This window comes from Sus scrofa, chromosome 7 (genome assembly GCF_054392235.1).
Source record: "Sus scrofa isolate SSC_HxYL_T2T_F1_AM1 chromosome 7, Sscrofa_HxYL_maternal_Yorkshire_Landrace_v2.0, whole genome shotgun sequence".
Classification (NCBI taxonomy): Eukaryota; Metazoa; Chordata; class Mammalia; order Artiodactyla; family Suidae; genus Sus; species Sus scrofa.
Window position 1 is genome coordinate 50,859,521 of NC_139389.1, and position 18,224 is coordinate 50,877,744.

The 18,224-nt window shown below is 36.1% G+C and overlaps 1 protein-coding gene across 2 annotated transcripts in view; it reads left to right on the forward strand.

Moving 5' to 3' along the window:
• CD2AP (CD2 associated protein) overlaps nt 1-18,224 on the forward strand; it is a 113,590-nt gene that overhangs the window by 62,380 nt on the left and 32,986 nt on the right. For both annotated transcript variants that reach the window (XM_021098031.2, NM_001317083.1), the window contains exons 6-8: nt 13,767-13,957; nt 16,654-16,732; nt 17,397-17,491. In XM_021098031.2, the coding sequence (XP_020953690.1) occupies nt 13,767-13,957; nt 16,654-16,732; nt 17,397-17,491 (365 nt within the window). The remainder of the gene's footprint in view (nt 1-13,766; nt 13,958-16,653; nt 16,733-17,396; nt 17,492-18,224) is intronic.

Below are 18,224 nucleotides of genomic sequence, written 5' to 3' on the forward strand. Positions count from 1 at the left end.
CAACCTGAAAAACATAGTGGATAAAACAATAATATAGTCACTTGGGGACTTAGGATAATAGAAACTCCTTTTTGACACATGTTTTAGTGCTTGCCTAGGCGGGGGGGGGAAACCTAGCTTTTAAGGCTTTGCCCAAAATCGGCATTTGTTACTTTCACTAACGTTGTGTTGTATAGTCACGATCATGCAGTAGGGTAGGAATATGTAATTTTCCTGCAAAGAAGGATGCTAAGTAGTTGTAAACCATAATACAATCAACTACATACACCTCATGGTTTCCCTTTTAAGAATCCCTTATTTAAAGCTTGTAGCCTTTCAAAGGGGCTCAAATGTGGTCTTTGCTCTGTACACATGCTGAAAACTGATGAAAAAGAACTTGAATTTCATGCCTATTTAATATGAAATGGTAATGGCCCATAGCCTTCTGTCTAGCCCAAATTTCCTTTTTTTTCTTTTCTTTTTTTTTTTCGGTCTTTTCTAGGGCCACACCCTTGGCATATGGAGGTTCCCAGGCTAGGGGTCTAATTAGAGCTGTAGCCTCCAGCCTACTCCACAGCTACAGCAACGCAGGATCCAAGCTGCGTCTGCAACCTACACCACAGCTCACGGCAACACTGGATCCTTAACCCACTGAGCAAGGCCAGGGATCGAACCCGCAACCTCTTGGTTCCTAATCGGATTCGTTAACCACTGAGCCACGACGGGAACTCCCTCCCAAGTTTCCATTTTTAAATTGCTTCTCATTCATAAGGATTCTGTCACTATATATTTGTTCTTTAACTTTACAGTGACTTTTTTAAGATTCTAAACTTTTCTAAGCTTTCTCTCTAAACTGTGAGTTAAATAAATAATTTGAGTCTTTTAAAAGTTTTTCTTTTTGGTTAGCTTCTGTCTAGTGTTGGAATTGGAACCTTACTTAAAGAATACCCTCATTTTTCAGATGATATATAGTGAATGTAGCACACAGTACATGGCAGATTTTGAAGTATAGTAGATATTAGTTACTCCTTTACCCCCTTTTTTTCCTTTAATTTCTTTGCTTTTTATATGGAGTTAACTATATTTGAATAGTGATGTGATCCAGTTGTGTTAGAGCAGTTTTTATTACTTCAAGTTGGAGTGGGATAGGGTTGGAACACTGAAATCTGTCTGAAATGCAGGTGCTGATTCCCTTGAAAGATAGACAGCCACTGAAAGGAATAAATATAGGAGTCTTTTACTATTTTATGTTACATTTACTGTTTGAGAATAGTTGGTATGTCTTGAAATAAGAATTTATGTTTTAAGGATGCATAAAAGCCATTAGAGAACAAATATAAAACTGAAAACATCTGGCTTAAGTTAAATAACATTTATTACTTTGCAAACTATTCCTGGTGCATATTGGTATTTCTAATATTTCATAGGTATTGAATCTTTAATATTTATTTTTAACATTAAAGTTTGGGTATGAGTTAAAGCTTATAGTGAAATAATCTTTATGATGCCATGTAAACAGAGCCCTTAAAATATGTACAAAATTTAAGTCCATATGAGACCACTAGCAAAAGAAATCAAATTTAAATTTGGATCTAGTTCATTACTTTCATAATTATAAATACTTTGGGCATTTTCTTGGCACTGTTCAGGCTTATTTGAATTTTAGGAACCTTGCAGAATTGTGTACTTCCTTCCTTGCTTAACCCCTTTACAATAACATTGCATTCTAAATGTGGAGCTTTGTGATTATGGGGTGGGAAGTCAGTGGTTGAAGTACACTGTAATTTTTTTTAACTCTAATTTTTAGGCAGAAAGTTTTTGCATATTGATGTGAATGCCAGGAAGTAAGGGCTTTATAAGGTCTTTAGAACTTTATGGTAAAGGTATAGAGTACTTTAAGTTTTAATTTTAAGAGTTTGATACCTTAAGCATTATAACTTAGCATTATGATGTCCAGTGTTCCTGTGTCCCAACAAAATAAAACATCTGTCTACAACTCATGTTTGGGCAGTCATTTTTTAGTCAGTAAAGTAGCTTAATGTTTCTAGTAGCTGATACAAGAATTACCAACCACATTATGAAATGTTATTTTTCGCTTATAGTGCTAGAATGCCATATCCATCGCATTGGATTATTTTAAATAGTTTCTTCTTATACTCCTTTATATTTAGTAGAGCTCTTCTCTTCTTTTAGTAAATAAACTGAAATATAGGAGGTGATGTTCTTGGTTCGATCCATTAAATTCTAGCTTTTACTGCTTAGAAGGTAATTCTGACTCTATACTGTAGGTGGACAGTATTACCTGAGCCTTCATGGGTAGTTTATTTTTATACTCTCAGTTTTCATGGAAAAACTGTGGAATAAAGGCTATAGGAAAGCCCCTATGATGTTTTTTATAGGAATGTGGTGAATTATTACTCAGTGGTTTCTGTATAAAACGTCGTTTCATAATTTTTAGTAGTCAATTTTAGGAAAAACTTTGCTTCTTTAGAGAAGTGTTGTGTTTCAATTTTTAGGATGAAATAACTACTCTTTCATTTTGTCAGATATTCTTAGCTTTTCTTGTTTAGAGTCTCCTTTTGTTACCTTTCAGAGGTATTTGCTAAGTAGGACTTGCTTTCAATTTTCCTTCTTTTTTTATAAAGCTAGTGACTATATTTACTGGTATTTTCTTCCCTTGTTAAGTCTTCTCCCTGCATTAAGACTATAAAAATCTCCATTTAGATGTTTAATGGGCACCTTAAACTAAGGTGGTCAAAACTGATCTTCTCGTATTTGCTCTGTGCAGCCTTTGTAAACTGAGTTAATGGCAGCTCCATCTGTCTTTTACTTAGACCAAAGTAATGTCATACCCTACACTTGATTCAGTAACAGACTTTGTAACCTACTAAATAAATGTACACAATCTGTTTTCTTTTACCACCTCAACTGCTGCTACCCTGGTGTAAATTGTCTTTTCCTATGTAATTGCAGTAGTCTGTTATTTGCCTCCAGTAGCTGTACATTTTACTTAAGATTAAAAGTCTTCTTTAAATAGGCTACAAATCCCTCCAAGATCTGGCAGCCCCCAAATGCCTCCCTTCATCTCTCTGACTTTATCACCTATTTAACCCTCCCCTTTGTTCTTGGTAGACTTCTTACTGCTTTTAAAGATGTTCGAAACATTCCTGTTTCACAGCCTTTGTAATTGCTGTATATTTTTATCTTGTTTTTTGAAATATCCTTAATGGCCTTCAGTTTTATTTCAGGATTCTGCTCAGAAGTCACCTTTCTTAATAGCTCTGTCTATAACTGGTATTTTGACAGTCTTTGACAGTTTGATAGCTATATAAAACAGCAAAAAGCTTCCATTGCCCATTCTTTAATTCCCTTACCCTTTTTGATCTTTCTTTAATAGATTTATTATTTTTGTTTTCTTACCGTCTACCTCCACATTAGAATATATATTTTATTTTGTTCAGTGCTGCATACCCAGTTTCTAGAACAAAGTCACAGTGATGTCCAATGGATGAATGAATGAATGGTGTTTTTTGGTGTACAGATAACTTTTTAATTTTTTGTCTTGTTAAATGCTCATAATTTGTGAAGTTAGTGTCACCCCCACTTTAAAGGTAAAGAAATTGTAGCTCAGATTGTTTAACCACCGATTGTAAAATCACAGCTGGAATTCTCTTCTGATCTTTTTACTTTACTATTTTATTTAACACATGGGGGCATGAATATTAGGTAATTCTCACTATTTTTAGCCCATTTGTTTGTGGGTTGTCTCCTAATTTTTTTTTTTTTTTTTTAAGTCATGCCTATAGAACTGTTTTCATTTGCTTTCATCCCTGTGAGAATTATGAGCAGGGATATGTGGGTTTGGTGGCATTTGCCATGGAGTCAGTGCATCCACAAATCTGAAATTTAAAGGCTGAAGCGAGTGAAGGGAAATTCTAAATGTAAATACTACTATTGAGTTAATTCAACATTCATACATTTGTTCATTCAGTGTTTTGAGTGTTTATTGTTGAGCATATTGTGCACGTTTCTGAGAACACAGTGATGAGCAACATGGTTGTGCAACATGGTTGTGGTTATTCCCTATCTTTGAGGCTTTTGGTCCATGGGGAAAGAAAAGACTGTTAAACAAATGATTGTCATTCAACATGAGCAATGTCTGTAGCAGAAAAATTCAGGCTTATAGATGTGTGTAGAGATAACTCAGACTCGGCAGTGCTATGCCCCATAGGAAGTTACAGATGGAGATTTCGGAATAGGTAGGGGATAGCCAGGTTTGTGGCAGAGGGTAAAGAAGGAGCATAGCAATTTCGAGATCCTGAAAGAGATTCCATTCAGAGGGGTTGTTAGAGTGTATAGCTGGATGTGGTAAGTTTTTTGAGGCTAGAGAAATTACTGGGTCAGGCTTAAGAATGCATTATAAAACTGGTAATCAAGTTATAGAGAAGCCTTAGAGGGGAGTGAAATGATCAGATGACTTTTTAGATAGAGTGATTTGGTTGCACTGTCAAGAGTGGATTGGTAGAGAGTAAGGCTGGGGTAGCCAGACCAGTTGAGAATGTTTTGATAATTTAGGTAGAAATACTATTGGGCTCCACTGAAGGAGCGACTGGGGGGATGGAGAAACCTGGGTAGCATTACCATGTGGTGTAAAGAACTGTACCTTGTGACGACGGCATGTGGGGAATGGCTGGGAAAGGAGGAGAGTGAATGGCTACCCGATCTTTGGCTCAATGAGCTGGGTAGGTGGAGATGTCATTTGCAGAGAAAGGATATGTTTTGGGAGATGATAATAGATTCACTTTTGGATATTTTGTTTTGTTTTTGGCTATAGCATGCAGCAGCTTGATGTGGGAACTCAGTTCCCAGACCAGGGATTGAATCCAGGCCATAGTGGTGAAAGTGCCAAATCCTAACCACTAGACCACCAGGGAACCCCCTAGAGACGTTGACTTTGAGTCCTGTGGGGTGTGAGGGCATCCAAGTGAAGATAGCTGATAGTCAGTTGTATGTATCAGTCTAAAACCTTAAAAAAATTTGGATAGATGTCCAGAATTGGGGCTTCAGTATGTTAGGTGGTGTAGGAAATCGTGGAATTAGATGAGGTTACCTAGGAAGGAAGTATAGAGTAAACAAAAGAGCCTAAAACAGGAGTTCCTGTCGTGGCGCAGCGGAAATGAATCTGGCTAGGAACTGTGAGGTTGCAGGTTTAGTCCCTGGCCTCGCTCAGTGGGTTAAGGATCTGGCGTTGCCATGAGCTCTGGTGTAGGTCACAGACATGGCTCAGATCTGGCGTTGCTTTGGCTGTGGTGTAGGCCGGCAGCAACAGCTCTGATTAGACCCCTAGCTTGGGAACCTCCATATGCCGTGGGTGTGGCCCTAAAAAAAAAAGGACAAAAGACCAAAAAAAAAAAAAAGCCTAAAATAGAATCCTACATAGAATCCTATATAGCAACATTTAAGGTATGGGCTGAGATAGAGTAACTAAAAAGAAGATGAGGAAGGCAGAGCGAGAGCCTGGGGGTGCCTCTCTTCCTGTGGTTGTCACAGGAAGAGAGTATTTCCAGGAGGGCATGGACAGTAGTGTCTGGCGTTGCCGTGAGCTGTGGTGTAGGTTGCGGACACGGCTCGGATCCCGCGTTGCTGTGGCTCTGGTGTAGGCTTGGCGGTTACAGCTCTGATTAGACCCCTGGCCTGGGAACCTCCATATGCTGCGGGTGTGGCCCTAGAAAAGGCAAAAAGACAAAAAAAAAAAAAAAAAAAGAAATAAATAAAATGTTATCCTGACTTAGGGTTGAAGAAATCATTAATGACCTGGACAAGAGTAGTAAAGAGAGATGACTAGGTTAGAAGCTGGATTTGGGAGGAAGGTGAGGCAGTGGAGAGAGTAAGTATAACACAGTGTAGCAGTGAAGGACAACATATACTCCAGAGTGTTTTCCTTCTATTTTTAAAGAAGGAAAAGTCTTGATCATTTTTCAGATTCTCATGGCAGAAGGTAAGTAGAAAGGGAGAAGAGGAAGATGCCAATTCAGAAGAATGAGGTTTGTCAGCAGAACAAGATTTACCCAGAAGGTGGGAGGAAATGAGATAGATCTACATTATAGGGATTGTGATTAGTCTCAATTTTTTGGAGGTACTGCAGAGTGCCTGGAAGGCGAGGGCAAGATAACTGACCTTTGATTTATTATGTAAAAAAGGGGAGATGCTAAGAATGAGGTGTAAAGTGAAGAGGTCAGAATTTTGAGGATATTAAAAAGATCCCAGTAGAATGTTAAATGCTTTGAGCCAGGTGTCCCTGTGGGCTTTACTGAGCTACCACAGGGATGCATGGCACAACATACTTAAGAAGCCTGATGGATTGTTCTTCAGGAGTTTTCATCTCTTATGTTCGTTCTATTAGGAGGAGTCATCTGAGGTTTCATTTGATTAATTCATTTGACTACTAATCTGAAAAAGTAGATGGTACTTATTGCTAGTGGAGCAAAGGATCTTTTTGGAATGGTGGTGGGTAGAAATTTGGTGGTCTGCAGCCTAGTCTCCAGGAGTTAAGAGGGTGCACAGTTTATTCTCATATTTAATTTCACATGAGCCTTCACCTTGAACTCCTCCTGGTGATCAGCTCTGTGAGGAAGAATGTTCTGAGGCTTCTATGCTTTTTTTGGTAGTCTGCTGTATGAATCTTTATAAGCTGTTAGAACCAGGTGCTCTTTATAAATGATTCTTTTTAGGAACTAAAGAATACAGATTTAAGTCTGTAACATACAAATACAGAACATTTTCTTAGGCAATGTACTCATATCATAAAAATCTCTGAATAATGGTCTTCCCTAGAGTAACAAGAGGGGGAATTTATCCATCAACTTAAGTAGATTCCAAGTCCTCCTACCTGGTTTACATGTTTCACCTTAATGTAAGATACTATACATTAGTTCCTTATTCACTTTAATAGGGAACTCATTGCTTCCCTTAAGTGCTTTGTATTTTCATCAGATTTCCTACTTTGTATTATTTTTCTTTAGCACTCAGTGCAGCTCACGTAAGGGTTCTTTTTTGTTTGTTTGTTTTCAACAAGAAATTATATTTTGGGGCTTCTGGTGGTTTTAAGTCATTTTACATGGAGGTACAAGTCATCAAGTTTTTGCCATTTAGAGTTAGGAGCAAGGAGAGTTTTAGGCATGATAGGAAGACTTGCTGTTAGGTTTTGTGACTGACAGTGCCATACAGAAAATGCAAATACAATTTTTCTCTAAAAGCTTAACAATACAAAAACAATATTTTTCTAAAAGCTTGGCAATTCAAAAACAATCTGGTGGATAAACAATCTCATATTTTAATAGGGTCATTAAAATATTACAAAAATGATACAGGGTAAGATTTCTCCTTTGTTTGATTATGAGACCTGTTTACCTTTTGTCCCTGTTCGCTGTCCTTTTCTCCTCCTTTCCCCCATTTTCTTCCTTCTAGCGTCTAATAAGCCCTTTTAATTTTTGCTTCTGTGTGATCATGCTCTTTCCTACTTGAATAGTTCTCAGTAATAACATCTTTATACTCATTAAAAATAATAGGCCCTGAGCCAGGCATTGTTTTAAGCATTTTACAGGAATCAATTAATTTAATTCTCATAGCAGTCCTATGAAGTATCCCATTTTACAGGTGAAGAAACTGAGCATATACAGGGGAGGAGGTAAGATATGAATCAAGAGGGTTTGACTGTAAAGTTCACGTGCTTTATCACAACACTGCTGCTTTTCGGCCGTTGACTTAACAGCCACTGTAGTAGTTTTGACAATTTTCAATGAGCCAAAAGCAATTAGCCTATCTATTAGTAATAGATGTTTTTAAATATATAAGCATTTATTTTAATGAGATATGCTTTAATGATTCTAGTAAAGTTTGTAGGCACTAAATCTAAAATAAACTGTTTACCTTATGGCTATAGTCAAATACTCAGACTGATAATTGTACCTTAATCATCTGCTGAAGCTGCCTTTATCAATCTGTGGTTTATTAATACTATAGATTGTTTCACTTCAAAATGTCTCTTAAGTAAGTACTTCCTATACTAATTCGTGCTTGAATGTTGTTTTATCTGAGAGGCTGGTTATTGAAGCTCTTCATTAAAATTATAGATTATAGTTCTAGCAATGAGAAAGTAAGACATTGTGGAAATACCTGCCCACTATACAAACTGGAAAACTGAACAAAAGGCAGGAAACAAGTATTTTTAGACAATAGTCAGTACAAGACAGATTCTTGAGAAAAGGGAAAAGAAATGGGAAAGCTCTATCATTGTCTTGGATTTCTGCCAGGAGGCAATTTCTGGACTGCAGTGCAGCAAGGGAGACCTCAGCAGAAGGTTGTCAGTTTTGTTAAGTTGAGGAATTAGAGATCTGAGTGCAAGCAAGCCAAAGTAGTAAGAATTTGTGGAGCTGAGTTCCTGCAGAGAGAGGTATGTAGAAAAAGAGCTCAAGAAGTATGATTTATGTGTTTGGCCGAATACTAATCTGTGAATGCCTGGAGTGAAACCCCGTAAGGTTGTCAAACATGAACAGTTTGTGAAGAAAGAGCAATTACTAGGGATTACCACGAATAATTTCTAGTGTTTGCACAAGAATTGTTTGAGTTCTCTCCAGATTTCAGAGACTTCATTGAATACCTGGGCTATTCACTAAAAGTTGAAATCGGGCTACATTAGACTTAAAATAGAGGCTATTCTATTTCTAACCTGAAAAAGCTTCACACTCATTTGCAAGTAACTTACCTGTTGGCTAGGGAAAAAAAAAAGCACTCTCAGACTTGTCACTGATGACATTTGAGCTGAATAACTCTGCTTTAGGGACTATCCTGTGCATATAGAATATTTTGTAACATCTTTGATCTCTCTGCACTTGACTTCAGTAGCACTCTTCAGTTGTGATTAACCAAAAATGTCTCCAGACACCGCTACATGTGCCTTAGGGGTCAGAATCACCCCAGGTTGATACTCAGTGGTTCTTATGGGATTATGACAAAATCTAGCCATCAATAACATCAGCGGAAATAAATTACTAGCTATATATCAAGAAGTAGGGAAAAGTGACCCATGATCTAGAAGAAAAATTATTTAATAGAAAGAGAACCAGAAATGATGGAATTAGCAGACAAGGATGTTAAAATAGCTATAATAAAAATGCCAGTATACTCAAGGATGTAATGGAAACATGAACATAATGAGGAGTGAAATAGAAGACATAAAAAAAGAACCAAATGGAACTTCTGGAGATGAAAAACAATATCTGAGGTGAATGTCTGCATGTGAGATTTTAACAGTAGACTAGGTAGTGGAGAAAAGATTATTGAACTTGAAAATGTGGCAATACAATTATCCAGAATGAAGCACAAAGATAATAAAGACTGCAAAAAGAATTCAACTTGGGATAATTTTAAATGGTCTAACATACATGCACCTAAAATCCCAGAAGGAGAGGCAAGAGAGAATGGACATTAAAATATTTGAAGGAAGAATGCTAAAAAATTGCTAAAATTTGATGCAAACCATAAATCACAAATTTGAAAAGGAAAAACACACAGGGTTTGCAAAGGCACGTCATAATCAAGTTCGGTGAAAAATCTGAGGAGTTAGAGGGAAAAAAAGGCACATCAAGTAGAGAAGAATTATAATAAGAATCCACAGATTATCTTCTGAAACAATATAATTCACAAGACAGTGTCTTAAGAAACTAGGTAACACAGAAAAAAATGGAAAGATAACTTTGAAAGACCTGAAACTGTAAACTCCTAGAAGAAAACATAGGTGGTAAATTCCTTCTCTGTCTTGAAGACAATTATTTGGATTTGACACCAAAAGCAAAAGCAGCAAAAGCAAAACGAACAAGTGGGACTGTATCAAACTAAAAAGCTTCTCTACAGCAAAAGAAACCATCAACAAAATGAAAAGGCAACCTATAGAATAGGAGAAAATATATGCAAGTCATACATCTGGTAAGGGGTTAATATCCAAAATATGCAAATAACTTACAGAGCTCAATATCCAAAAATAGCCCACATAATCCAGTTAAGATATAAGCAGAGGATCTGCATAGGCATTTTTCTAAAGAAGATATACAGGTGGCCAATAGATACACAAAAAGATCCTCAGCATCACTAATCATCAGTGAAATACAAATTAAAACCACAGTGAACCATCATCTCATAAGTGTTAGAATGGCTATCATCAAAAAGACAGGAAATAACAGTGTTGGAAAGGACGTGGAGAAAAGGGAACCCTCATGCACTGTTGGTGGGAATGTAAATTGGTGCAGCCATTATGGAAAACAGTTTAGAGGCTCCTTAAAAAATTAAACATATAACTACTGTATGGTCCAGCAATTCCACCTCTGGATATTTATGTTAAGAAAATGAAACCACTAACTTGAAAAGATATCCACACCCTCATGTTCATTGCAACTTTATAATATCCAAGTACAGAAACAACCTAAGTATTGATGGATGAATGGATAAAGAAAATGTCTTATTTATACAGTGGAATAAAAAGAAGGAAATCTTGCCATTTTTATCAACACAAATGGACTTAGCTTATGCTAAGTGAAATAAGTCAGATGGAGAAAGACTGTGTGACCTCACTTTTATATAGAATCTCAAAACTAACAAGCAAATAGAACTCATAGGTACAGAGACCAGATTGGTGGTTGCCAGAGGTGGGGCTTGTGGGGTGGGTGAAAGGGGTGAAGGTGATCAAAAGGCACAAACTTCCAGTTATAAGTCCTGGGGCTGAACAGCATGGTGACTGCAGTAGATAAAACTGCACTGTATATTTGAAAGTTGCTAAGTGAATAGATCTTAAAAATTCTTATTACAAGAAAAATAATTTTGAACTATGTGTGATGGTGAATGTTAACTAGACCTATTTTGGTGATCATTTCACAATACATATACACAGAGTGAATCATGTTACACACCTGAAACTAATGTAATGTTACATGTCATTATATCTCAGTTTAAAAAAAGAGGAGACACCAAAGCCCACTCAGTATCTGCATGCACGCACTCAGGAAAGGCCCTGTGATGATGCAGTGAGAAGGCAGCCAACTGCAAGCCAGCTTGAGAGGTGTCAGCAGAACCCAAATTTCAGGCTTCCAACATTCAAAGCTAAGAATATAAATGTCTGTTGTTTAAGGAAAAGAAAAGAAAATGAGTGGAAAAGAAAAAAAGGGACAGAGTTCAACTGGTCAAATAGGAAACAGCAAGAAAATGGGTTTAATCATACCACATCAGTGATTATATTAAAGTTAGATGGTCAGAAAATTCCAAAGGTCAATTGAATGGATATGCTGTCCATTAGAAACTCACATTTAAATAAGGCACAGGTTAAAAGAAAAGTGAAGAAAGATATTCTGTCCAAAGTATAAACAATCTAGAAGGGTTATATTAATATCAAATTGTATTTCTGGAGAAGACACATTGCCAGGGATATAAAGGACCATTCTTTTTTTTTTTTGTCTTGTGTTTTTTAGGGTTGCATCCGAGGCATGTGGAGGTTCCCAGGTTAGGGGTAGAATCGGAGCTATAGCCGCTGGCCTATGCCACAGCCACAGCAACACCAGATCTGAATCAAATCTGCGATCTATACCACAGATCAGGGCAACACTGGATCCTTAACCCACTGAGCGAGGCCAGGGATCGAACCTGCAACCTCATGGTTCCTAGTTGGATTCGTTTCCACTGTGCCACGATGGGAACTCCAAAAGGACCATTCATAATGATGGAGTCTATTCATAAAAATTATGTAACGGTGTTAAATATGCATAACCCCATACCAGAACTTAAAAATACATGAGACACAACTGTCAGAGAAGCAAGTTTAATCCGTAAGTAGAATTAAACATGCTTCTCTCAGTAATCAGTAAAGTTAGTGAACAAAAATATTATCAAGTTCTTACAAAACTTGAATTAAATAACATCAATTAATTTGACCTTATTGACATTATAGAATAGTTAACCCAACAATAGAATACACATTCTTTGAAAGAATACATGGGCTGTTTACTGGATAGGCCCTGTATTTGGGCACCGAACAAGTCTCAGTGAATTTAAAAGGTTTGAAGTCATACATAGTAGGTTCTATGACTTCAGTGAAATGATTTTCCTATCAGAGAGACATTTGGAAGATCCTCAAATATATGGAAATCAAGCAGCATTTCTAAATAACCTGTGGATCAGAGAAGAAATCATGAAACAATCCAATTGCTTTTGAATTATTTTTGAAATGAATATAAAAGAAACATGTCATATGTCATATATTTGTGAGATACAGGTTAAAACAGTACCTATACATAAATTTATAGTTTAAATGCTGATGCCAGAAAAGAAAATACAATCCCAGTAATCTTAATTTTTACCTTAAACTAGTAAAAGAAGAGCAAATGAAACCTGAAATAATTAGAAAAAAAGAGATAAGCAAAAAACTATGAAACTAAAGACAGTCCAGAAAATCAATACATTAAACAGTTGAGTTTTTATAAAAGATAAAAAGTTGATAAGGCTCAAATAAGACTGACCTAAGAAAAAGAAATAGTACTGATAAAAAGACATGAATGAAAGAATATCACTACAGATTAGACAATAAAGGCATAAAAATGCAATATGCTCATAAATTTGACAACTTAGATGAGATGTATAAATTCCTTGAAAAGTGTAACTTACTAAAATACAGAGAAAATTGAAACTAGATCATGAAAAGAATTAAATTTATTATCAAAAATCTTCATACACAGAAAATTCCTTACGTAATTTCACCTGTGAATTCTGTCGAGCGTTTAATCTTACACAAATTCTTTGTTTCCTTACTTTAATATCAAAATCTGATGAAGTCATTAAAAAAAGGAATTACAAACCTTTATATCATGAACAAAAATCCTTGAAGTATTAGCATATCAAATCTAGCAAAATATTTAAAGGCTAATACATTGTGACTGATGGGGTTTATCCCATGCATTCAAAAATTAATATGGTCTAACATTTTTTAAAGGGTTAAAAACTATATGTTCATCTCAGTAGATGCAGAAAGAATTTTATTCAGTACTTACAATAAAAAAAACTCTTAGCAATAGCAACAGAAGGGAACTTCTTCAGTTGGATGAAGTTCATCTGTGAAAAACCAGGTAACATCCTTTTTTTTTTTTTAGGGCCGCACCTGTGGCAGGCACCCAGGCTAGGGTGGAATCAGAGCTGTAGCTGCCAGCCTGCACCACGGCCACAGCAGCTGGGGATCTGAGCCACATCTGCGACCTACCACCAAACTCACCCCAACACTGGATCCATAACCCGATGAGCAAGGCCAGAGATTGAACTTGCATCCTCTTGGATGCTGGTCAGATTCGTTTCCACTGAGCCATGATGGGAACTCCTTTTTTTTTTTTTTTTTAACAACTTTTTTGAATGATTAACTTTATCTCTTTAATGTTTCTATCTTATCTTATATCATCTTTGTCCAAGAGCTGTAAATTTTGACATGTTCTTCTTAAGGACCTTGTACACTGTGATTTCATGGATTTCTGATTAGCATTTTACTCTTTAGAAATATTTAAAATTGTTGTTTTAAACATCACAAAAAATACCACTTTAGAGTACGTCTCACTCTTTGGAATATTTCAGTACTGAGTCGTTTCTTTGTTTTTATTTTTTATTAGGATGTATAGAATATAAATACTGTGGAAGGGCAATGTTAAGGTTTTTGTGATTTTTTTTTTTAGGTGTCATTCTTTAAAAACAAATTATTCTTTCAGAAACTGTTTTGACTGGGTCTACCTCACCTTTACCCTCTCCGGGGAATGGGAATGAAACTGCACCTGGATCAGTTACTACCCAGCCAAAGAAAATCCGAGGAATTGGATTTGGAGATATTTTTAAAGAAGGCTCTGTGAAACTTAGGACAAGAACATCCAGTAGTGAAACAGAAGAGAAAAAACCAGAAAAGGTAGTACTGACGAACTTTCCTAGATTAACTCCATTCATTCTCTCATGAAGCATTGTTTTAAACTGTCAAAGTTAGTCTGCAACCCCGTTGCCTTTTCATTTCTGAGATGCCAGTGATAGATTATGAACAAGTGTGAGAAACTGTTTTCAACTCTAAGTGACTTACTTTAATGTTTGTTTGATTCTTATAAAATTGGAATTTTGGGGGGTAAATTTAATATGAACTTTTCTTAGTGGAAACTTTCAAGTTTTTGGTTATCATGGTGTAGAAATAGAAAAGGCAAGTGTTTTTTTTTTTTTTGTTTTGTTTTTCCTTTTAAAGCTGAAATTATGGTTTTTTTCTTTCAATTTGAAGTAGGCCTAAAGTGGGCCATTTTAAAATGGACTCACAATGAAATATTAAGTTAATTAAGCACTGTTTAACTTTCCTCTGGATTGTCAGCAGTGGTGAAATCTATTCATCACTAGCCCTGAAAGTGTGGAGAACTTTATTTTTCATTAGCATTTCCCTGGCATTTTGAAGTAAGTCAAAGTGAATGTACCATACTAATACGAGATTTTAAAATAAACCCTTAAGTTTTTATTTTGTGGGGAAATAGCCGCAATCTTTAGAACATTTATTTCCAGTCTGTTGTTCTGGTGTTAACCCCTTGGAGATGAAGTTGAGTATTTACTTCAGATTTCCCTTGACTTTTAGAGCATTGTTTCCATTGTAGTCTCATTTATATGTCTTTATTTAATTTTTAAAGTTTTAAATTTTTTTAGTATTTATTTGCCTTTTTTACATTTCATTTCTGAGAGTATTTTGGTTAGTGAAATGTATTCCGAAGTTTTCTCCCAAAGTGTTAGTTTCAACATTTTTTTTTTCCCTCTCCCAGCTTGTTACATATTTTCACATATGTTCAGGAAAGAGAGTTTATACTTTCTGTTTTGCCCTCTTCCCAGCTCTGTGACTATCTGGCATTAAAATTATGGGCCTAGGAGTTCCCACTGTGGCTCAGTGGTAACGAACCCAACTAGGATCCATGAGGATGTGGGTTCGATCCCTGGCCTTGCTCAGTGGGTTGGGGATCTGGCGTTGCCATGAGCTGTGGTGTAGGTCACAGATGCAGCTCAGATCCCCCATTGCTGTGGCTGTGGTGTGGGCCGGTGGCTATAGTTCCGATTCGACCCCTAGCCTGGGAACCTCCATATGCCTCCATTGCATAAAATAGCAAAAAAATAAAAAAAATAAAAAATAAATTTAAAAAATTACGGGCCTAATTAATTGTTGGTTTTAAAGGTAAAGATTAGAATTCTTGTTTCTGGAATGGTGCTATATGTTCACGTAACAGCTGGGATTTTTTTTTTTTTTTTTTTTTTTGTCTTTTGGTCTTTTCTAGGGCCGCACCCACAGCATATGGAGGTTCCCAGGCTAGGGGTCGAATCAGAGCTGCAGCTGCCAGCCTACGCCAGATCTGCAAACTATACCACAGCTCACGGCAACGCCGGATCCTTAACCCCCTAAGCAAGGCCAGGGATCGAACCTGCAACCTCATGGTTCTTAGTCGGATTCATTAACCACTGCGCCACAGCGGGAACTTCGAGCTGGGACTGTTTAGAAGCAATGTCTCTGTTACAAGAAATATTAGGCTACATAATCAGGGGTTCCTTTCTAACTCTAAAGCTTATGTTTGTATTAAATAACTTTACTTGATTAATAAGCTTTCATTTTGCCATGTTTAATGTTCACTAAAGAGTTCTTGTTAGAATAATTCAAAATTACATTATGTGGTAGCCTTGTGGCGCTTGCTTTTATTACTGAATTATCTAGGAATTGATAAAAGTAGGGAGCACATTTGCTATGTTTGTAGATGACGGCAGATAAGATAAAATGGATAAAACTGGGCAAGATTGAAGTGAATATCTTAAAAGAGAAACAACATAGAGTGATAGTAAGTTATCATTATGTTCAGATTTTTGGTTAATGAAATCTAAAGTCAAACATAGTGTTACTTCTGAAGGAATAATTCAAGGAAAAACTAGTACAAGATGAAGGACTTACTATAGTCAGTTACAATGGAAAATTATCTACTAGACTTGGTTACAAGGTTGTAACATTAAATGTTTTCATTCCCATAGCAGCAATGAAATAAGTATAAAGAGTCTCTTTTTCATCTCTGTTTCATTGTAAGGAGATTTAGTGCTGTTGTTTAAGAGCTTACTTTCTGGAGTCAGACTTTCTAGGTTCAGATGGGCTCCCCTACTAAATTACTTTTATTATGGACAGATTACTTAACTGCTTCCTAACTCATTAAAGGAGTGAGTGGTAGTACCTGTTTATGCAGATTGTTCTGAGAATTAAGCTATAATGTATGTAAAGTGCATATTAGCTCAGAGATTGGTATATAGTAAATTTTGAAATATGATTATTATTTATTTAAGAGAGTTTAAAATAAATCACAGTATTACAGATGTCACAGTATGTTTATCATCCTTAAGACAGGGAATTTTTTAAACCTAATTTTAAAAGTTCTAGGCTTTCATTTAAGTAGCTTTTCCGATATTTGTCTTTTTCATGGCAGAGTTTTTAGTCACATTTTTAATTTGGTTGTAAGTGCCATTAGGGAAAGCTAAGTAACTGTTAACAGAAATTTTGTTTAACATTAATAGCTTTATTCTAACTTCAGATATTTGACTCTGTCCTTTCTGTTCTAGCCCTTAATCACACAATCACTAGGATCCAAAACTCAGAATGTGGAGATAGCAAAAACAGACACTGACAGTAAAATTAAAGGTACTTTTTTTTTTTTTTTTGTCTTTTTGCTGTTTCTTGGGCTGCTCCCGTGGCATATGGAGGTTCCAAGGCTAGGGGTCCAATCGGAGCTGTAGCCTCCGGCCTATGCCAGAGCCACAGCAACGTGGGATCTGAGCCTCGTCTACAACCTACACCACAGCTCACGGCAATGCCGGATCGTTAACCCACTGGGCAAGGCCAGGGACCGAACCCGCAACCTCATGGTTCCTAGTCGATTCGTTAACCACTGCGCCACGACGGGAACTCCAAGGTACGTTTTTGAGTGACATTTTCATATTAGAAATGAAGCATGTTCAAATATATTACTAGATTTGATGAAGGCATTTGTTACACTGTACGACTTCATCAGAACATTAAGTCCTTCTAGATTTCAGCACCGTGAGGTCAAGGGTTTTTGTATGCTCTGTTCACTGATGTGTCTGCTACAGTTAGAACTGTGCCTAGAACTAATGGGCATGTAATGACTACTTGAATGACTAATTAATGAAATTATTACTTAATTCAACATACAGTATTGGCCACAATTATTGAAATCATCTCTAAAAGCTTCTAGTACATCTCTTTAGACAAAATAGAGGCTTAATAACTATTTGTCAAAAGAACCAATTTATATAAACTTCATTTTTTACATTCTTTATTTTAGCTAAGGAATATTGTAGAACATTATTTGCCTATGAAGGTACTAATGAAGATGAACTTACTTTTAAAGAGGGAGAGATAATCCATTTGATAAGTAAGGTAAGATGTTTCTCAGTTTTTTTTAGTGAATCAGTTCATTCACATAAATATTTTTTCATAGTCTTACATTCCCTTAGAATGTAAGCTCTAGCAGGGCTGGGACTCTGTCTTGTTTATCTCTGTGACCTGAGAACCTGGCACATAGTAAATGATAAGAAAGAGCAAACAGTTATTGTCTATCTTTGTTATAATTGATTTAGTAGAAATTATTTTCACCATTGTGTTATTTTTTCCTCTAACCCCAGACCTCCGTGCCCATCCTCCCCACCCAGTTTCTGTTCTGATTTCCTATTTCACATCATCCCATTTTTTCTCCCCATCTTATGTTTGTTGCATTGTTTGTAATATAAGAATAAAAAGAATAAAAATAGGGAAACAGCTTTAATGTCCATCAACAACTTGGAATGAATTAAGGAAAAAGAAAACCCAGTAGTACTGGGGTATGGGCAGAATCCTGTAATAACTATTTGTAATAGTACACTGTAAGTATTTGTTTTTGCTATATAATCCTTTAAAGTAATTTTTGAAGTTTCTCCCAATGTTTTAAATTGACTTAACAGATTTAGTGTATGTAATGGGAACTTTTTATTGAAGTATAATTAACCTAACAACACTGTATGTTAGTTCCAAGTACACAGCATATTGATTTGATGTTTTTCTACATTTATTATTTCTAGATATCATTGATATTTCTGTCACCATGCAGAGTTATTGCAGTATTATTGACTGCATT